General features: G+C 41.4%; 1 protein-coding gene across 4 annotated transcripts in view; it reads right to left on the bottom strand.

Moving 5' to 3' along the window:
* Positions 1-22,974, bottom strand: part of LOC130356054 (mannosyl-oligosaccharide 1,2-alpha-mannosidase IA-like) — a 257,376-nt gene that overhangs the window by 13,828 nt on the left and 220,574 nt on the right. For 3 of the 4 annotated variants that reach the window (XM_056557082.1, XM_056557081.1, XM_056557084.1), the window contains 2 exons: positions 6,752-6,924; positions 1,347-1,462 (listed from right to left, as the gene is read on the bottom strand). In XM_056557082.1, the coding sequence (XP_056413057.1) occupies positions 1,347-1,462; positions 6,752-6,924 (289 nt within the window). Of the gene's footprint in view, positions 1-1,346; positions 1,463-6,751; positions 6,925-22,974 lie in introns of those variants that run through there. The other variant, XM_056557083.1, reaches the window with a different exon arrangement.

Here is a 22,974-nt window from a genome sequence, read left to right as displayed (position 1 = left end):
GGTCTTCCAGCAGGACAATGATCCCAAACATAAGTCAAAAAGCACCCAGAAATGGATGGCAACAAAGTGCTGTAGAGTTCTGAAGTGGCCAGCAATGAGTCCAGATCTAAATCCCAATTAACACCTGTGGAGAGATCTTAAAATTGCTGTTGTGAAAAAGCACCCTTCCAATAAGAGAGACCTGGAGCAGTTTGCAACAGAAGAGTGGTCCAACATTCTGGCTGAGAGGTGTAAGAAGCTTATTGATGGTTATAGGAAGCGACTGATTTCAGTTATTTTTTCCAAAAGGGTGTGCAATCAAATATTAAGTTAAAGGTGCCAATAATTTTGTCCAGACCATTTTTGGAGTTAGGTGTGACATTATGTCCAATTAGCTTTTTTTCCTTCCTTTTTCGGTTTAGTTTCAAGACACACAAAGGGAATAAACATATGTATAGCAAAACATGTGTTACTGCAATCCTTTTCTGTGAGAAATACTTCATTTTCTTGAAAAATTTCAGGGGTGCCAACATTTACGTCCATGACTGTATAAACACTTAGGTATCCAAAACATCCCAGCAGTATTCAGGGAAGCCAGACATTGATAGTGTGTGGTAATATATATGTCTATGATAATATGTGATTATTGACTTAGTGTCTATAAGCAAAATACAATGTATAAATAATATAGATATTAACAATTGTGCTATTGTATTATGATGTAATTTAATAGATATTAATAAAAATTAATAAGGAGGTATATTAAATGTTATTGCCCTTAAATAATGGGGTTGAACACTATAGTATGAAAAAAGGATAAGCTGTGAGATATATTAATAGCAACTGTATCTAACATAGCAAAAATGTAAAAATTCAAATATCAGCTTAGGAGGTGAGGGAAATTCTCCACAGTCAAAAGCAGTGGTGTACCATCTGTAGAGACCGACTATGTAGCTGCTATGGAGTGCATTTCAATAGGTAGGACCATACTGGACATCTACCTATCTATCTAGTTAGTTAGTCAATAGAGTGTCATATTAAAAGTGAGTATCTGGCCATACCCACCCTTAATACTTCTCATGGGGAACCAGCTTCTCCTATCATTAAAGGGCTATTCCTCTCTAGGACATTTATGACTTATCCACAGATATGTAATAAAGGTCTGATAGATTCAGGCTCCACCTTTAGAACCTGGACCTATCTCTAGAATGAAGGCTTCTTGGCCCCTTTTGACAACAGTATGATCTTACATTTTATAACTGAATTCCAATAACTGTTTATAGTGTATGTATTAAAACAGTAAAAAAAACGAAAAAATAAAAAAACATTGACTATTAAGTAAAACAGAAGTAGCATATTTGACTCACTTTAATGTTTCTGACATGAAAAAACTTTGTTGCACATTGTCATGGTTGGGATTTGTAGTGTACACATCTTTAATGCCTGAAAATCCATTTTCTATTCTGCAGTAGGTATCCAAGGCCTAGGTAAAAAAATAAAAAAAAATAAAAAAAAGTTATAGATTTTATGACAAAAGTGCATTTTTAAATCTTAAGTTATATATGCACACCTCTCAGAGGAATTATTGGAGCAAGTGACAGCAATCTTTTTTTCCTCAACCAAAGTCAGCCATGCAATAGTCAGTGTGAAAATCAGGCCATCAGGCCATGAAAGTACGGAATGATTCTGACAATCAAAAGTCTTAAGTATTACACAAAGACATTTTCAGTCTGTTCGAAAGATGTCTGTTATTAACCAGTCCTTGCCTTTTCTAATACAATAGAAACAATTCAAATATTGCATTGTCGATGGGTCTAAGAGCAGGAAGGAACTTTACCAACCCTTGGGTAGGTAAGACATAATGGCTGTAAACATCTTTTTTTGTTCAGCAGATCCAATGGATTAATATCATGCCTTTGTCCAGATTTGAAGGCCACCCTATGGCTGCCATTAAAGGGAAAGATTTGCTGATTATCTCCCTGACCCTACTGACAAAAACATGCATTTTTGGCCAATCTTAGCATGCATATTTGTGAAAAAGTAAGGCAGGATATACAGTAAGTTGTTTGACTGACAGTTACCTCATGTCTCTGTTTACTAAGCTTTAGTATCAGTCTTGGCTTATTGCATATTGTACAATTGATAATCACCATCTGAATGTGATCATTATGAAATGGACTAAATGTAGACATAAGCCTTCAATAGCTCTCGTACAAATGTCCATTCAGCTCCGGTCTTCCCATATATATGAATAGCCAAGTGCTCACATCTTTTAAATGAGGAGGGGAGAGAGAACAACTCCCAGATATCTCAGATGGCTTACCTCCCAGAGAAGAAAAGGTTGAGGCAATGGAAATCCAATATTCTCTCTCCACAACTACATCTGTGCAGGGAGGATCGGTAGGCACACATACACATTAGATAGATGGCCAGTTCCATTACAATTTAGCAAGATTGGCTGACTTTTCTCTAATAAGTATGGGAGCCTTAATAAATATGGAGGAATATAGACTATTATGGGCTTCACAACTGATTGTAGTAGAGATGGCCTTAAATAAGTCCAATTGGTTAAAACCTCTGTCTAAAATGTCTAACAGGACATTTTCACATAAAAGTGGCAGGTAGGTACATGCTGTCAGAACCTGTTCTGACAGTTCTCTCTGTTTTGTTTTTGTTCTTGGGCTACTCTCAGCTGCCTGGACTGGTCAGCTGACCCTGATGAGAGCACTTGGTCTGGCTCCTATTTAAGCTGTCAGTCTGCTTTCATACATCGCCTTCGAAATAGCTCTTACTCCAAGCTAGCGTTTGTATTGTGTCTTGTATTTCTGGCATATTTGACCTATTGGCTCTGCTCCCTGACTCTTCCCCTGTTTCTGCGATTTGACATTTCTGTAATCTCTTGGCATTGACTCAGCTTGTGGACTGGGACTTATTGTGTGTGTATGATTAGTTATTATTTCTGTTAGTGTGTGTTATTCCATACAGTATCCAGACCTCTGTCTGTATTATAATTTATTTTGTTGACATACGACTCCCTGCACGTATTCAGGCAGGGACTGTCACCGTGGTTGTGGACCCATCGCCCAGGGCAGGTACGCAAGTAGGCAGGGCAAAAGGGAGTGGGTGAGTTTAGGGCTTCACTCTTCCCTGCCCATATGTGACACATGTTGGTTTATTTTCATCAGCTGATCAGGAATTCCAGATATTTGTTGTACAGTACAAAAAGATGGTACAAAAGGAGACAACCCGTTTATACATTTTTATTGGAAAGACCAAGGCGTATATTCTTGGCAAAAAATAATGAGATAAATACACTCGCAAAATAACTTTATTAAACATGACATTCTCCTGGCAGACATTTCTGATGTTTTTAATAATGATTTCTGATTTCTTGTTAATATGAATAATATCAAGGCATAGCCTTTTTTTGTGACTTGAGGCTTATTTAAAGCTGTTTCTTGTCAAATGTGATACAGACTGATAACTGTGGTTTCTAATTGTTTGAAGTAAAAGGAGTGGAATATTTTCAATTTAACAAGAGGATGGGAACAGCAAAGATTAGGCCAAAGAAAAATGAATGTTTGTATAATTCGTAAATGTAAAAATTAAATGCGGCATGTTAGAAGAGATTCTGTCATATACAATAAAGAATTATCATGTGTTTAAGGATGAAGCCTCACTATGTTTCTCACACACATATTATTCAGATACTAATAGGCCTGTTACATCCATATACAGGAGATGATCCTACCCTTGATTGACACTATTGCTGATTTTATTTGTTCTTGTCAACCCTTAGAGGGTCATGATGTAGTATCTGGCATACAGTGCTATGAAATCTAAGTGAGCTATATAAATAAAGAATTATTATTATTAGGGACCCGAGGCCACCGCTTTGAGACTGGCAGCCGGCAGTATTAAAATTCAGAAAATACATAGCACTGAAAGCTTTGTAATAGAGCCGCAGCAACCAGTGCTTTAAGAGCAGTCTTAGGCTCAACAGTGTGATGTGCCTGTATATATATGTGCCGCACAGGCACATCTCTTAAACCCTGCCCCTCACGTCGCCCATATTGAAGAGTGGAGCCAGCAGAGCATAGAATAGGATAGTGCCACCACAGAAAGCCACCAGCCTCTTGTCCTAGGGTAGGTAAGGTGCAATGCCCCTACAACTAGCCAAAGGGGGGCTGCCACTACAACTACCTAAAGGGGGGCTGCTGCACTGCAACTACCTAAAGGAGGGCTGCTGCACTACAACTACCTAAAGGAGGGCTGCTGCACTACAACTACCTAAAGGGGGGCTGCTGCACAACAACTACCTAAAGGGAGGCTGCCACTATAACTAGCTAAAGGGTGCTGCTACACTACAACTACCTAAGGGGGAGGGGGCTGTTGCACTACAACTACCTAAAGGAGGGCTGCTGCACTACAACTACCTAAAGGAGGGCTGCTGTACTACAACTACCTAAAGGGGGGCTGCTGCACAACAACTACCTAAACGGAGGCTGCCACTAAAACTAGCTAAAGGGGGCTGCTGCACAACAACTACCTAAAGGGAGGCTGCTGCACAACAACTACCTAAAGGGAGGCTGCCACTAAAATTAGCTAAAGGGGGCTGCTGCACTACAACTTCCTAAAAGGGACTGCTACCACTATGCATGGCTGGGCTGCAACTTCATTGAGGGGGCTTCACCTACAGGGAGTAACTATCTACAGGAGGCAGCTATCTACAGAGGGGCCTTCCTACAGGTGGCTCCTACCTATTCGGTGCACCTGTGTAATGGGGAGAAATAGGTTAAAGGACCTGTCTACTTAAAAGGGGGGTACTTTTCCCCAACCCACTTATCTACCCAGTCTACTGTGTGGCACACCAAGGGGTTTCTTATTACTGTTTGGGGCACTATAAGCACGTAGCCTAAAATGATTGTTTGGCAGGTTCTGTGGAGATGGATCATGGCTGGATAGAGAAGAAAAAGAAAAGTGAACCATTCCAATTAGAGAACACATCACCAGCGAATCACTTGATGTAACTGTATGTATTCACTGCAAAGCCTGTATACAGCTTTTGTCTACCACTATATGATATATGGTCACAGTATGGGGGGTATATTTCCTTCTTGTATATTTGTATTATTGGTAATATTTATCCTAGTACTCTGAATTTGGTCAGTAACAGTATGATGGTAATATATATGGGGATAATATTCCTCCTTGTATACTGATGATATTGGTTATATTGGTCTCATTATACAGAATTTGGTCAGTAACAGTATAATGGTAATATGTATGGTGATAATATTCCTCCTTGTATACTGGTATAATTGGTAATATTGGTCTTGGTTTACAGGATTTGGTCAGTAACAGTAGGATGGTAATATGTATGTTGATAATGTTCCTCCTTGTATACTGGTATTATGGGTTATATTGGTTTCAGTATACAGAATTTGGTCAGTAACAGTATGATGGTAATGTGTATGGTGATAATATGCCTTTATGTATGTTGGTATTATTGGTAATATTGGTCAGTATACAGGATTTTGTCAATAACAGTATGATGGTAATATGTACTGTATAGTGATAATCCCTTCTTGTATACTGATACTATTGGTAAAAAAGCAGTGTGGGTCAGCTCACCCGACGTAGACCAGCTGCGACACGGACAGGTGCGGACTTCACCTTTTGTGGAGTATGAAAAGAAGAGCAAATCCAGCGCAGTACTAGATCCTATTATGGGAGGTAGGAGAAGTTCTTGATTCACCTTTCAGGTGTTAAGGTTCAGGTGCTATGTCACCTGATACTACTCTCCTCCCTCTTATATAAGGAAAGCGTGGTTTGTCTTACCTTTGTATGAGTAAGGCCGGGTGCCGCAGGCCGAAACACGCCGCTGCCATGTTAGTCTTGTGTTCTGTGTGCAATATTGAATAAACTGCACCTTCTGCATCTAGTACTGCGCTGGATTTGCTCTTCTTTTCATACTGATATTGTTGGTAATATTGGTCAGCATACAGTATTTGCTCAGTAACAGTATGATGTATGGTAATATGTAGGGTGATAATATCTCCTCCTTATTTACCTGTGTTATTTGGTAGCTATGATTTATATAGAGGTACATGTGTTTATCATGGGATATTGTCTTAGCTACTGCATGTTAATGTATATATTCACACATCCTGTTATGTACCCTATTATACCCGACTATAATTAACATTTGGCCCCTCCCTGTTGTTGCTCTGCCTTCACATAGCCACGCCCATTACCCAATGCCCAGGCCTATTTTTGGTCCCAGTCTGGCCCTGCCAGGTACTGTAACATCATTGTAATTTACATGTAAACTGTGATCCTTAGTGATCCTTTGGTATTTAGAAATATTTACATACTCGCTATTAGGAGGAAAAAGTTATATCTGATGTAGAAAGATTTTATAATACTCAAGATCTAATTGAAAGACATAAAAATGTAGACATGGCATGGGGTAGTGAGGTTAGTTTGCCCCATGTCAGTTTAGTTTAAGGAAAAGTATAGGGAGAGTTAGTGAGGACCTTCTTTTTGCACTTTTTCTTTTTACCTTCTAACATTGAGACATGCTTCTCTAATATTACACTGTATAGCTATTATTTTATGATTTTGCATACTTATATTAGAAATCTGCATCTAATAGGGAAAAGGAAGATGCACAATAACATTATTTCATGCTAAATTTCATACCTGTTTTTTTTTTTGCAATAATTTTATAATTTTTTTTAACTGAAATGGAATCGTCATTTTTCCATACCTGTACAATCTCCCAGCCCCATTCTCTATACTTGGGATTGTGCGTCAATCTCCACAAGTACAAGTAGCTCTCCACCACTTCCGGACGTAATAAATAATATCGTTCACTCTGCCTGGTTGATGTAGCTTCAGCCCCAGTATCAAACCTGAAAACTTCAGGCCCAAGCTTAGTATCTGAAAAGTAGAGATTAGTAGTAGATTATTTCAGGTATAATATGCTACCTACTAAGACAAGGTAAGATTCCCACTTTTATCCATCACTAGAAAATATTAAAACTTAACTTTCTTTGTTATTTCATCCTTATTACCTGAAATAACAATAAAATAAAAAGTTAAGTTTTAATATTTTCTAGTGAGGGATGAAAGTGGGCATCTTACCTAGTCTAATAAAGGCTAATAAAGGTTGCGTCAGAAGTAAGTATTGTTAGCCCACCCCTCATTTGGGTCTCTTTTCTATAGTGTAATATGCTACCCTTTAACCCTTTTAATCCATTGAATTGGATATCTGGTTATCATTTATCTCAAAGTGAGGTTGTTTTCTATATCTTTGGGGCCCTCTAATATGGATAAAGTATTGCATCACACTTCGGGCCCACCAGAGGATCCGTAGGAGAAGAATATTAAAAATAATAAATACAAATTATATATATATATATATATATATATATATATATATATATATATATGTCACTGTTTACATTGAACACAGGAGTGAAACCATATTGTGGTCCACAAGTGCAGGTCCTCCACTCCAATGTAGGTGCACAACTGCACTTGGGGTCGAGCACCTCTTATCATCTTAGACCACACTAATGTAATTATTTAAAATCTATCATAGCCTTACCATCCAAGTATTGTAACCGAACCATGTTGACAAACTCCTCACCCACCCCCAAAGGCTCTTAAGGCCCCTTAGTTGTTCCTATATGTTACCTTTAACTTAACTCCATTAAATCACATGAACAATTATTAGCCTCTATTTTAATGGTTAAAAACATAGTTGTCGTCATTAACCACATCACTGTGTGCAAGACTCAGGCTGTACACTGGAACCTGAGCATTAGCGCCGTTGTCGTCTTAGTAATGTGGTCATCATGGCCAAAGATTTAGGAGTAATACAAAAAAATATTATTAAAAGCTAAGTTTTACGGCACCTGTTTTTCTAGATATAAAATACACCCAGTCTCAAAAAGTGTATAACTAATACAATACCAATTTGGTATTAGTTATACAATTTTGAAACTGGTTGTATTTTATATCTATTACTAGCTTTTGCTCTCGGCTTTGCTCGCGTTAAATTTGCGGTAACATAAATCTACTTTTTATGATCCTATAGTAATGAGGCCGCTCTGGGTAAAGTCTACGGGCATCCAAACAACCCGACTTCTAACAAGCATTACATCTTCTGTTCCATGGAATTGAAGATTGACATCCTTTGAGGACTTCTACGGAGTCTGTGCGCAAGGCCTTTGAATAAAAATTAGGAAACGCCTTTAGAGGAAACTGCATTGTACGATTCTCCTTTCTAGCTGTAAGAATCGTTTACCACAATGTTAGTTTTTTGTTAGTTCTCTGATTCTTGAAGTCATCCAACATTTCAGTGTACTTACAACCAAAATATTTATAGTACCTCTTTGTATACTACATTCGAGGTTGTGCTCTAAGGTGCTAATATGACCAGGCTGTTTAATGAACTAACTCTTGAGCAGGCCACATAAAACTGGCCGTGCGAGAAGCAGTCCCTCCTAAGATCAATTCCTGCAGTTTTCAGTGACTGATCCTGTGACTTATTAATCGTCATTGCGAAACAGACATTAAAGGGGCACTCTGCCCCTAAACATCTTAATTCCTATCCAAAGGATAGGGGATAAGATGTCAGATTCCCGGGGTCCCGCTGCTGGGGACCCTCGGGATCTCAGCTGCAGCACTCCGCTATCATTACTGCACAGAGCAGACTCGCTCCGTGAGTAATGAGCAGCGATACAGGGGCCGGAGCATTGTGACATCATGGCTCCGACCTCTCGTGACGTCACCGCCCACCCCCTTAATGCAAGTCTATGGGAGGAGGCGTGATGGCTGCCACGCCCCCTCCCATAGACTTGTATTGAGGGGGCAGGCTGTTACATCACGAGGGGCGGATCCATGACATAACGATGCTTCGGCCCCTGTATTGCCTATCATTACACACAGAGCGAGTTTGCTCTGTGCAGTATTGATAGCGGGGTGCTGCAGCTGAGATCCTGGGGATCTGTCGTCGTATCCCCTATCCCCTAGGGGATAAGGTGTCTAGGGGCGGAGTACCCCTTTAAGAGGAAACTGCAGCCTTTTGAACTCCAATAGATAATCCGACAGTATAAGTGGTATTCGAGGTATAAACACAGATTCACTTTGAGCACAGCCAGTAAATAAAGTGGCCTCTATCACGTTTTTATGTAAGGCTTTCACATGCAACCTGGTCCCATTGCACAACTTGGGGGGATTGAGATTTCGCAGTAGCATTACTGGAGCACCCACTTTGAGGATAAGTGTGTGGGACGGCATACCAGGTGGGTTTAGAGAATGTAAAAACTCCACAGGATAGTATACAGCATCATCAGTATCGACTACAGTGTCCACAGACTTGTACTGGCATTCTACACCTTCAAACGACTTCAACAAAGTATCAATGATCAGAGAAGCCTGATCATTTTTTAGGTGTCAAAAATCGCACGTTCGCACAGCCACTCCATGGATTTACTGTGTAGATTTTCGACATCCGGGTATATTTGGGCTATGAGATCGTCAACAGTTGACACAACTGTAACAAGGTCCAACGGGATTGCAATCTTGCCTTCTGATTCCAGATATTCTCCATTTCCTATTTTAAGGAGAAGATGAGAATTGTCCAGCACAAACATCACCGTTCAAATGCACCGGCATGTTTTTGTTAAGGGGGAGTTTTTTTTAATAAGGGCCAAAGATTTGACGCTTTAATGCAAGCCTTAACTTCCTCAGCTCGAGATCCTCTCGGCACTACCGGCAGAGTCTGGCGGTAGTCTCCAGCTAATAATATGGTCACGCCTCCCATCATGTCATAATTTCCTCTGATGTCCTTTAAAGTTCTGTTAAGTGCTTCGAAACCTCCTTTATGTGCCATTGTGCTTTCGTCTCAAACTGTAAGTTTACAATCACGAAGTACTTTAACAGCATTACTCTGCTTTGATATGGTATAAAGTGGTGTTCCGGCATGGCATGGGTGAGATTTAGCGGTAGCTTGAAGGAGGAGTGAGCTGTTTTCCCTCCATCCAACAGTGTTGCTGTTATCCCTGACGATGCGACAGCTAGGGTGATGCCAAGGTTACTCCTTACTTTAGCCAACAGCAAATTAATAAGGAAAGTCTTACCGGTGCCGCCAGGAGCATCCAAGAAAAATATTTGCAACTCTCTCTCCAGTTGTCGTCTGATGTCCTCTGAGAGACTGTCTTTGTATTTCTCTCAAAGACTTAAAGGATCAGAGAGCTGGCAAAAAACTAACAGGTCTCAGAGCTTGAAAGGAGCCTCACACAATGCAGCTTCCTCTAAAGTTGTCTCCCAATGTTTGTCATCTTCCAGCAATCCTAGGGCCTTACACGCAGACTGAAATGTTGGATGGAGGACACCATTCACAGTCTTCAAGTCCTCAAAAGATGTAGGCCCTTTAACCTCATGGAGCAGCAAACGCAAGTGGTAGCACTTGGTATTGTTGGGATGAATCGTGTAGACTTTACCCAGAGAATGCTCTTTTTTTTTTTTTACTCCGGACCAACCCTCTACGACTTTCTTCCTTTTGCGTTTTTGCAAAATTATCCATTTTACAGATTTCAAAAAAAGCTAGTAGTGTTGTCTGAGGGGGATTGTCCACTTTGTCGGACAAGTTAGTAGAGGTAAAGTAAACACGTTGACCATTTTCAAGATGAACAGCGGGATGTATGATAGGAGGGAATCTTTCATGTATAGGAAAGCTTATAATAGCTTAAGATCCTCCAAACTGCTTCTGAACTACTTATATATCGGTCAGTTTCGTAGATTTTCACCTCATCTTTCTCATTCTCCAGAGCAAACACTGCTTGATCACTACCCTTATTTACATACTTGCAAATATATTTAATAGATTTAACAGAGTTGCAGTACTCTAAATTAATATGAGCATTGAAAGTACGTAACAGAGTAGGATTGTAAGGCACTATCCAGCGGTTATCCAACTCAATATCCTTAATTTTTATTTTTATTGTGTGACCCCCATCATCTGGCGATCTTCTCCTATATTGTGGATATCCATAGTCTCCTGTTTGGGTGTCCTTAAGAAGTGGTCGTGGATATTTCTTACTGCAGCTTTTATCTTTCATACAGGGAGATTTGTAGTTTAAGCTACCGCAAGGGCCATGTATCATGTTGGCCTTCACACTATCGTAGAGAAGAGGGTCTTGCTCAGGGTTAGGTATTTTTGCACAGATTACATTGTCGATTTTGTCTGGGGTAATATGTTGCTCTAACCATAGCAAGATGTGAATGTGAGGAAGACCTTGTTTTTGCCACTCCACTGAGTATATAAAGCAATGCATTTCCCCAAACAGACAGCCTTTATTTTTAAGAGGCATTATCTTTTTCACCTTTAGGTAGAATACCCTGGCTATGATGTCATGTCAATTGTGTAGCTTTGGCGAGGTAAAAGTACATTTGTAATGTCTTGCTAACGGGGATTACACATAAACGTGATAAAGAGGGCAGGGTGGCCATATTGAAGCATCTTGAGTACGCTCATGCATATAGCGGAGTCCTCCAGTAAAAGATGATGGAAGCACCACCTTTTGACCCAGCTGCTCAACATCTTGTCTCCCTATAGCATCTAGTAGGTGTATGTAGCTCTCAGCTCTTAGTTGCGCCTGGTTGTTCCTGATGTGGGCCAACGTTTCCGATTCTATTTTGGCGTACATATCAACCAAGAACTAACTAAACAGAGAACGGAAATACACCAGGTGATTATCTTCGCCTTGTCTAATCATGATACGAAAAGAATAGAAACTCACTGTGGAGACTGTCTTTGTGAGTATTGTTTTGGTCTCGGGATCACGTTGAGGTAAAGAAATGGAGTATCCATCTTCGCCATGACTAAATAAAAGCGGATATTGTAGGGCATAGTATGGATGGTGGATCTTGCTAATGTGCTGCAATTTGTTATCGTGGCTCTCAAGGACAATGTCACGTTTCTCGAATTGTTGGCCAACTATTACTAAGGCGACTTCGTTTGAAGTAGGAGCATTGAAACACCCTGTGGCCTTCTTGCGGCTTCTTCTCGGCATTGATGACTACTTTGAATATGTCAGAAGTCTCAGGCACTTTGTCAATGTAGACTTTCAAGTCTCTTATATAAGAATTCCACGTATGTAGCATTGCGTGTAGTTGCCTGACTAAGCCAGGTTTTACATCAGGAAAGTTACTGCACCTCAATCGTACTTCTCTATCATCCTCCCCAACAAAATATATTTGTAAGAATTGTGGTTCCTGTTGAGGTGCTGGCAGTAAACTCCGAACAAAGTGGTATACCTGACCCTGAACTCTAAAAGTTGGCAGAAAACCATCCTTTATGATTTGTTTAGCTCCGAAAGAGGTCATTTTGAAAACAACTATGGTATTTACAAATACGTTCATAAAGTGGTCATGTTCTGGATGTAAATCCATTATCAAACTGTAGAGAGGCTCAGGTAACTGTTCATAGGGAGGAAGCTGCACCTTACCAGTGCAACAGCACATGCCGGGTGCCTCCTCCTTCCCCTTGAGAGCATCACACCACCGACACCTGCTGCTCATGGCACCCAAGACCACCATGCTGTCACTATCATACTCTAGATTGATGTCATATGCCATACCAGAGAGAGCTTTGGTTTTCCAGGAACATCCCTTCCTTTCTGCTCATATTCCAGGATTATTTTGCTCATATTGAGACTGTGACTTCCTATGTACCTCAGGGTGAGCTTGTTGGTACCTAGCCACTGCTTCTTTTTTCATCACAGCATAATTTTTTTGATACTTGGACACAGCAGCATGGTGAACTGCGTTTTTTTTTTCCGAACCTTTTCATAGTGGTTTCTTCCGAGTAGCATCGGTGCATCTGGCATGATGTCTTTTTAGAGCATTTGATAGGATTGGTACTAGATAACGACTGAGGTAAGTTGTTATCTGGTTCTGATGGGATTGGTGAGGTAGGCAGTGAAGTTGGAGGTGCAGTTGGTGGTGAGATAGACGGTGAGGTAAATGGTGTGGTAGAGGGTGAATTAAGCACTTCACTTCTCCTCGTAGTGATCTTTTTGGTGACAACAGGGAGACGTGCAGAAACGCAGGTGGACTTGGACAATGTTGAAGTTACTTCACCACGTTTGTATACATGAAATGGCCACGTGACAAATCATGTGAAAATCATAGTCGTCCCACTGGGTTACCTGCAGTACCACAACTTGTGTACTGCTCACTGTGACGGTAAACTTCAAAGACGTATGAATAAAGTTATCCAGCTCACATAAACTACCATAAGTAAAAGAGGGTGACATATCACTGTAGTACTCTGCGGCACTAAAGTAATTGTCCCCGTTACTATTGTGGGACATATTGGAAAACTCTTCCCAGTTAGCTACTACATGGCTAACGATTTGCTCGTGAATCTCCCTGGCCATCACTTGTGTGTCATACAATATATATAAGAAATGGCCCGAAACAAACAGGCTCCATCTCCAATTACAGGAATAACATTGTGGGGGTACCATAGTCCCATCTATTTTCAACAATTCTACATTCATTGTGAAAGATACCAAACTAAAGGTAAATTATAGTCAGCATAAAGAAACAAAAAAGGTGGAACCTGCCTTCTCGCGCTGCTTATATACTGTCCAGGTGCAGCGCGTGCAAATTTTGTTCATGTTTTGATTGATTTTTTGGAGGATTATTATTATGTAAATATAGATACAGACAGACATTTTTATTTATAAGTAATGGTGCAAATATTTTAATAAAAAAATCAACCTAATCTTTATTCATACAAACTTTGAACCCCAGTTTCACCCCTTCAGGGGTAGAATTTTAGAAAACTTTAAAACATGTGTTTCTTTATCTCTAATTGTTAGCCTAAAAAATGCTTATAAAATGACGGACTTCCATACAAACTTTCAACCCCTTTTTCACCCCCTTAAAGGGGTATTCCGCCCCTAGACATTTTATCCCCTATCCAAAGGATAGGGGATAAGATGTCAGATCGCCGCGGTCCCACTGCTGGGGACCCCTGGGATCCCCGCTGCGGCACCGCGCTATCATTACAGCACAGAGTGAGTTCGCTCTGTGCGTAATGACGGGCGATACAGGGGACGGAGCCGCGTGACGTCATGGCGCCGCCCCTCGTTACATCACGGCCCATCCCCTTAATGCAAGTCTATGGGAGGGGGCGTGATGACCGCCACGCCCCCTCCCATAGACTTGTACTGAAAGGGGCGGGCCGTGACATCACGAGGGGCGGAGCCGTGACGTAACGATGCTCCGGCCCCTGTACCGCCCATCATTACGTGCAGAGTGAACTCGCTCTGCGCAGTAATGATAGCGGGGTGCTGCAGCAGCGATCCCGGGGGTCCTCAGCAGCGGGACGGCGGCGATCTGACATCTTATCCCCTATCCTTTGGATAGGGGATAAAATGTCTAGCGGCGGAATACCCCTTTAAGGGTTGAATTTAAAAAAAATACTTTCTTATTCCTAGTTTATGTCTTAAAAACAACAACTGTGAAAAAATTCCGCTTTCTAGGTCCAAGGGTTTAGACTGGGCGTTGATGAGTCAGTGAGTCAGGCCTTCTCTTTATATATATATATATATATATATATATATATATATATATATATATATATAAAAACAACAAGGAAAGCCGCACATCCCAGATAAAGTGCACGGGTGCCGTCAGCCAGATCCCTGTCCAGGGGTCCACGTAGATACAAACAGATAAGCAGCAGCAACACCGTTTTAAAGTGCAAGATAGTGTCTTTATTCACACAACGTGAGCCTCACGTTGTGTGAATAAAGACACTATCTTGCACTTTAAAACGGTGTTGCTGCTGCTTATCTGTTTGTATATATACATATATTAAAGATGAGCAAACTTTAGAAAAATTCGATTTGGCCGATTTGCCGAATTTTGCGAAAACATTTTTTCGGGTTGAATTTATTTGCGGCAAATCTATATTAAAAAACGGCTATTTCTGGCCTACAGAGAGCCTCAATAGGGGTGTAAAACACTTTGCTTTGTTTTAACACGCATATGGAGTGTGTTGGGGTAGTGAAATAATACTGTTATTCAGTATGACATGCAGATTACCGACATCGCTATTAGAATACGTAAGTGTGTCATTCACAGCTCCCCCATAAGCGTGTCATTCCCAGCTCCCCATAACAGTGTTCATTCACAGCTCCCCATTAAAGTGTTCATTCACAGCTCCCCATAAGTGTGTCATTCACAGCTCCCCATAACAGTGTTCATTCACAGCTCCCCAATAAGCGTGTCCTTCACGGCTCCCCATAACAGTGTTCATTCACAGCTCCCCATAACAGTGTGTCATTCACAGCTCCCCCATAAGTGTGTCATTCACAGATCCCCATAAATGTTTCATTCACAGATCCCCCTATAAGTGGGTTATCTAAGAAACCCCCATAACAGTGTGTGATTTGCATATCCCACAAAGGTGTATCATCTTAAGATCCCCCATAAATGCGTCATCCAGAGATCCCCCCAATAAGTGTGTCATCCACATCTCCCCCTATAACAATGTATCATCTACAGATCCCAATAACAGTCATCTACAGATTATGTATGGCAGTGATTCTGGGGTCTGATTCTGGGGTTTATATTATGCTGGGTGGTGATACTGGGGTCTGATTCTGGGGTTGATTTTATGCGGATGGGGTCTGATTCTGGGGTCTGTATTATGGTGGAGTCTGATTCTGAGGTCTGAATCATGGTGGGGACTGATTCTGGGGTCTGTATTATGGTGGGTGGTGATTCTGGGGTCTGTATTGTGGTGGGTGGTGATTCTGGGGTCTGTATTATGGTGGGGACTGATTCTGGGGTCTGTATTATGGTGGGAACTGATTCTGGGGTCTGTGTTATGGTGGATGGTGATTATGGGGTCTGTATTATGGTGAGGTTTGATTCTGGGGTCTGTATTATGATGAGGTCTGTATTATACATGGTGGTGATTCTGGGGTCTGTATTATGCAGGGCGGTGATACTGGGGTCTGTATTATGTAGGGCGGTGATACTGGGATCTGTATTATGCATGGCGGTTATACTGGGGTCTGTATTATGCAAGGCCGTGATACTGGGGTCTGTATTATGCAGGGCAGTGATACTGGGGTCTGTATTATGCAGGGCAGTGATACTGGGGTCTGTATTATGCAGGGCGGTGATACTGGGGTCTGATTCTGGGGTCTGTATTATGGTGGGGTCTGATTCTGGGGTCTGTATTATGTAAGACAGTGATACTGGGGTCTGATTCTGGGGTTGGTTTTTTGGTGGGGTCTGATTCTGCGGTCTGAATTAAAATGCTTATCCATGCTAAACAAATACTTTTGGCTGTTGTGGGCAATCCCCTCTCTTTGTATTGTCCTCACTATAAGAGTTCCTTACAGCAGGGACAATATATTGGAAATATTGAGAAAAAATAAAACACTTACCCTGTGACAAGCCACATCCCCACAAACCCCACCCACAGTAAGCCACACCCATAATAAAGCCACACCCATATTTCCCGCACACCAAGTGACTTCAAAAATTTCTTTTGGCACAGCACTACCAAATGGTTGCCTATCCCTGATATAGCGGCTGAATGACACAGCGTGAAGGTGTTGGCAGCATGAGGAGACCATATAGTGGCTAAATACACAGCGTGGAGGTGTTGGCAGCATGAGGAGACCATATAGTTGCTAAATGGCACAGCCTGGAGCTGGCAGAAGCATGAGTAGACACTGGGGTTTCCAATCCCTAAGATAAAAAGATGAATTTTGAAATCTAAATTGAAGATTTATGTTAGCTAATGCTACCATAACATATTTTAGGCCCAGGCTCATGCCCAGCAGCACCAGTAAACCATATATTGGCTGAATGACACAGCCTGGAGATGGCTGAGTCATGAGGAGACCCTATAGTGGCTGAATAGCACAGCCTAGTGGTGGCAGAAGAATGACGAGACTATATAGTGGCAGAATGGCACAGCTTGAAGGTGGCTGAAGCATGAGGAGACCATATAAAGGCTAAATGGCACAGCCTGGAGTTGGCTGAAACATGAAGAGACCATTGATATTTAAGATTTTAAAATGTAAATTTAAGATTTTGAAATTGAAATGAAGGATTTTGAAATTGAAATTTTAACTCCCAAGTTTTAGTGTCCCGGGCCTGGAGGTGGCATCAGTATGAGGAGACCATATAGTGGCTGAATGACTGCCTGGAGTTTTTCGGCAGCATGGGGAGACCATATAGTGTCTGAATGGCACAGATTGGAGTTGGCAGCAGCATGAGTAGACACTAGGGCTTCACAATCCCTAAGATTAAAAGATGAATTTTGAAATTTAAATTGAATATTTATGGTAGTTAGTGCTACCATAATTTTTTTTAGGCCCAGGCCAAGGCCCAGCAGCATCAGTAAACCATATAGTGTCTGAATGGCACAGCCTGGAGGTGGCTGAAGCATGTGGAGAGACCATATAGTGTCTGAATGGCACAACCTAAAGTTGGCCATTCAGACACATGAGGAGACCATTGAAATTTAAGATTTTGAAATTGAAATTTTAGCTAACACTTCCAAGTTTTAGTGTCCCCGGGCCCCGGCGTGTGGGTTCAAAGGACCAAATGTAACAAGGAGTCACATGATAGCACAATGACAGAGCCTGGAGGTGGCATCAGTATGAGGAGACCATATAGTGGCTGAATGACTGCCTGGAGTTTGAGGCAGCATGTAGAGATCATATAGTGGCTGAATGGCACAGCCTGGTGGTGGCTGAAGCACAAGGAGACCATATAGTGGCTGAATGGCACAGCCTGGAGTTTGTGGCAGCATGAAGAGACCATATAGTGGCTGGAGTTTGTGGCAACATGAGGATACCATATAGTGGTGGAATTGCACAGCCTGGAGTTGGCTGAAGCATGAGGATACCATATAGTGGCTAAATTAGACAGCCTGGAGGTGGCAGCAGCAGCATCAGGAGTCCTGAAAGTGACCCTAATGCAGAGAAGTTTCTGAAACTGGGGACCAGCACCTTAATTATGTTTTACAGCATCCATGGCACCAAAATGAGAGAGCCTGGAGGTGGTAGCATCAGCATGTGGAGACCATAGAGCAGTACAATTAGAGAGCCTGGAGGTGGCAGAATCAGCATGAAGAGACCATAGAGCAGCACAATTAGAAAGCCTGGAGTTGGCAGCATCAACATGAGGAGACCATATGGCGGCACAATGACAGTGTCTGGAGGGGGTAGCATCAGCATGAGGAGACCATATGGTGGAACAGTGAGAGCGTGCAGGCGGTAGGATCAGCATGAGGAGAACATATGGTGGCACATTGACAGAGCATGGAGGCGGTAGCATCAGCACAAGGAAACCATAGAGCAGCACAATGGAAGAGCCTGGAGGTGGCAGCATCAGCATGGGGAGACCATAGATTAGCACAATTAGAGAGCTTAGAGGTGGCAGCATCAGCATGAGGAGACCATATGGTGGAACAGTGAGAGAGCGTGGAGGCGGTAGCATCAGCATGAGGAGAACATATGGTGGCACAATGACAGAACGTGGAGGTGGTAACATTAGCATGAGAAGACCATAGAGCAGCACAATGAGAGAGCCTGGAGGTGGCAGCATCAGCATGAGGAGACCATATGGCGGCACAATGAGAGAGCCTGGAGGTGGTAGCATTAGTATGAGGAGACAAGAGAGCAGCACAATGACAGAGCCTTGAGGTGACAGCAGCAGCATGAGGGCCATGCCAACTGAGGGTTGAGTCTGAGGAACCCGCCAACTGTTGACTGGGGGTGTCAGATGTCACTTGGGATGAAGTGGATGACCAAGTGAACCGATCAATCACGGCTGCTGGGTTGCTGGTCGAGACACGACTGCTATCTGACACCGGCAGCTCAGACCTCTCGCTGCGACTCCAGCTGACACACGCCCCTACGCCCCTGCTGCGACCTCTGCCTGCGCCTGATGAATTTAGGCCTCTGCCACTCCACTGTGCACATCCTGGCACTACTCTGCCTGACATACTTATTGCGTATATGAGGGGAGTACAATACGCTTCACTACGCTTAAAACAGTATTTGTCTAGAACAGCAGCAGGTGTGTACTATTGGCTGTCCTTTCACAGTATATAGTCTCTTGACAGATTAATAGGTACAAAATAGTACACTACTTAGATGTACGTATGTGGTATGCAATTATGAGGGCAGAAAAATGTGCTACAGTGTGCTTAAAAACACATATTTTTGTTAAACACCAGCCAGTGATTGCTTTTCCCAGGACTTTCACAGTATCTAGGCCCTTGACAGATTAACAGGTACATAATAGTACACTATTTAGATGTACGTATGTGGTATGCACTTATGAGAGCAGAAAATGCGGTACAGTACGCTTAAAAACTTTTTAGTAAAACACCAGCCGGTGATTACTTTTGCCTGGACTTTCACAGTATCTAGGCCCTTGACAGATTAACAGGTACAAAATAGTACACTATTTACATGAACGTATGTGGTATGCACTTATGAGGGCAGAAAAATGCGGTACAGTACGTTTAAAAAAAACTTATTTTAGTAAAACACCAGTAGGTGATTACTTTCGGCTGTCCTTACACAGTATGTAGGCCCTTGTCAGATTAACAATTACAAAATAGTACACCACTTAGATGTAGGTATGTGGTATGCACTTATGAGGGCAGAAAAATGCGTTTCAGTATGCTAAAAAAAAAAATGTCTCCTGAAATTCGTAGTGAATTCGGATTTGTCAGCTCCGATTCGCTCATCTCTATCTATCTATTATTATTATTATTATTATTATTATTATTATTAAAAGCTAAGTTTTACGGCACCTGTTTTTCCAGATATTTTTTCATATTACTCCGAAAGGTGATTATACTGTGGCTAATTTGTGGCCCTCATTGGATATACGTTATTTATATATTAGGTAGGGGTTCAAGAACACAAATCTTGAGCATAAAGTTTATTAATGTTTTTTTTATATAAAAATGAAATTACAATTTGAGTCTCCCTTTATGCCAACCAAGTAAATATAGACTAGAAGAAGGATTTGTAAAAAAAAAATATTCAACTATGCATAAGCAATGTGTTGTACCAGTACTTTCTGCAGGGCACTAAATGACAGATGCCAGGTATGCTTTAAAACACATGCAGAGGGCCCAGGGCAAGAATCCTTTAGACGTGCTCTAATACCCCTCAAACAAAGCAAGAATCAATTGTATTTGTTCTAAAGAAAGCTGTATAAACAGCATTTTATTTTTGTTTGTTTGGGTGTAAATTACCCAGTGTGAATGTTTCTTGAGCTTACACATTGTAAAAAAGAACATACAGCAGTGAATGTTGTCTATCGTAATTGTTCATTGTTATGGCAGTTTTGATAACTGTTACATATTTCATCTCGCTAAACATACATTTTGTAGAAGTCTTTATTTAAATTTCTTTGAAATGGCGGATAAAGATGATAAGAGAAGCCAGACTCACCCTTCTCTAGCCTAGGCCTCAAGACCACCCTGGGTACACTTGAAACCACACGCCCCATGAAGTCTACAAAGTTGATCAGGTGTGCTAGTCCACGACTAAATGGGATGCCTCATGAGACTGCCAGCAGCTGAGAGAGTACACCTTCCTTGTAAAAATGCCATTAGCTGAGAGAGTGACACTTTCAAGCCACCTAGTTGAAAAAGATAAGTGTTTTTTTTGCAATTTACTGGGTGTCTGGTCAAGCCTAGTCATTCCAGTAAATGAGTGGGCTACACTTTAATTGCTTGCAGCTCACAGCATTGGGCATTGTAGAGTGTCAAGGGGTACTACAGGTGTCAGGCATCCCTCTGGTAGTCAACTGGTATCAAGTAAGAGGGAATTGACTGTGGTTGTCTATCCTTGGCATGGAACAAAGCAGAAGACAGACAGATAAAGCCGAACTCGCATCTCAGTATTGCTATAGTGTGCACCCTTGCTCCGGTTGCCTACTGCCAACAAATTGGAGTCATTTGTTGCCTTATCAATACAAAACTGTGATTTGCCCTTCACTGAATTGGAAGAAGAAAAGAGAAATGCTGCATGTTTTTTTTTAACCCCTTGTGTCTGGCGGTATCTTTCCAAATCACCATCACCAACTTCCATCACACCTAGCACCTATACCATGGAGTGACCAGAATAAAATGTGCACCAAGAGTGTGGCCCTCCCTTGCTATGGACCAATCTAAGCAATATGGCAGACCTGGGGGACCCCTCATGCCCAAATGATCATTTCCGCCAGGTTGTTCAGCCCACAGGTTCTGTTCAAGTGGAGTTTCTCTGGGTTGTACACTGTTGCAGTCCCATGATACACCCTCTTCTGTTAAAACACTTAACGTGAGCAGTTTATTATTGGCTGCTGCCTGTAGCTTTCTGTACCAACATTCTTTCTATGTAGGACTAGCATGATCTGCTTAACAGGAGCAGCCATAGATTATTTCTACCTGCCTCCATCTATCTGCCATCCTGTGAACAGCAACTCTTATATGTACATACACACACACATATATATATAACATCAAATAATAAAGGCGGCATTCCAAAAATGGCAGAAAAAAAGGGTCTTTTATTAACCCATCAAGGTGCAAAGTGTGACGTTTCAGCCTCACCATGAGGCCTTTCTGCAGCCCGAAAGGCCTCATGGTGAGGCTGAAACGTCGCACTTTGCACCTTGATGGATGAATAAAAGACACTTTTCTTTCGCCATTTTTGGAGTGCCGCCTTGATTATTTGATGTACTTTGGATGGTTTTGGAGTCTGAACCCGAGGAGCAGAGCATTCACCTATGATGCATATTGCAAGCATTTTTTCAGAGCATATTTTGACTCATAAGGTGTGCCAGAAGACACAATGTAAACATGGCCTAATTTATTACTGGGCTATCTCTGTTAGTATACTAATTACCATTATTCGTTTTACTAGACAAATTCTAAAACAAAAAAAAATTATAATACTAAGCAAGAATATATTATATAAGAAATAACAGAGAACAGAATATTTTTATCCAAAACTCTAAAATGTAACTAGAGGACATATACATTCATTGTACATGCAAACTAGAGAACTATCCATTGAACCAGTGAATTTTACAGCTGAACAGTCCCATGAAGCTGAAAAAGAACATTTGAGATTTCAGCACTTAGCCCCTGGTGTTTATTTTTCTTCTTAGAATTTATCAGAATGAAGGTAAAAGGGTCAGAATAAATCAAGCAATGAATTACTGTGTGGAAAATCCCAAGCTACCATTATCTTCTAAGATGCTTTTTTAGCTTATACTATAGTGCAGTATATAGATTTAGCGCTGCCCTGAAACCTGTATTTGATTACATTGTACATTTGCAAGTATACCTATTTCTTTCTTTTGCCTTGTTCGTTAACCCACTATGTTTTATATTACCTAAAAAATACCTGTACTTTCTAAAGTCTTTACTTTGGTATTTTTTACCAGTTTTCCCCTCTGTATGCAGTTATAATTCTTCTCTGAAATCGGCTGTATATTTGGTGGAGACTAGCTGGTTATATGTCTCCTATACGCACAGAAAGAACACGAGATCCTCCACGCTATCTCTAACTCACTCTCATAGAGGCAGCAGCATGGAGGAAATTATACAGCAGTACTTAGCAGTGTAGCAACGAATCCAGCTATGGATCAAGGAAGAACACTTGCTACAATCTGCTGCTTCTCTGTGTATCTTTTCTGCATCTGCCTCTCTAGCAGGTCATGCCTCCCCCTCCCCTGAATCTTGTACCTTTTTTCTTCTGAATATAATACTGCCACAGACTATGCCTCCTGAATATAATACTGCCACATATTATACCCACTGAATAAAACTCTGCACACATTGTACCCTCTGCATATGATACTGCCACACACTGTACCCTCTAAATATAATACTGCCTCATACTGTACCTTCTTAATATAATA

The sequence above is a fragment of the Hyla sarda genome, chromosome 2, assembly GCF_029499605.1.
Source record: "Hyla sarda isolate aHylSar1 chromosome 2, aHylSar1.hap1, whole genome shotgun sequence".
Classification (NCBI taxonomy): Eukaryota; Metazoa; Chordata; class Amphibia; order Anura; family Hylidae; genus Hyla; species Hyla sarda.
Note: the sequence above shows the minus strand (reverse complement) of the source record. Positions and strands in the feature narration are given on the sequence as shown.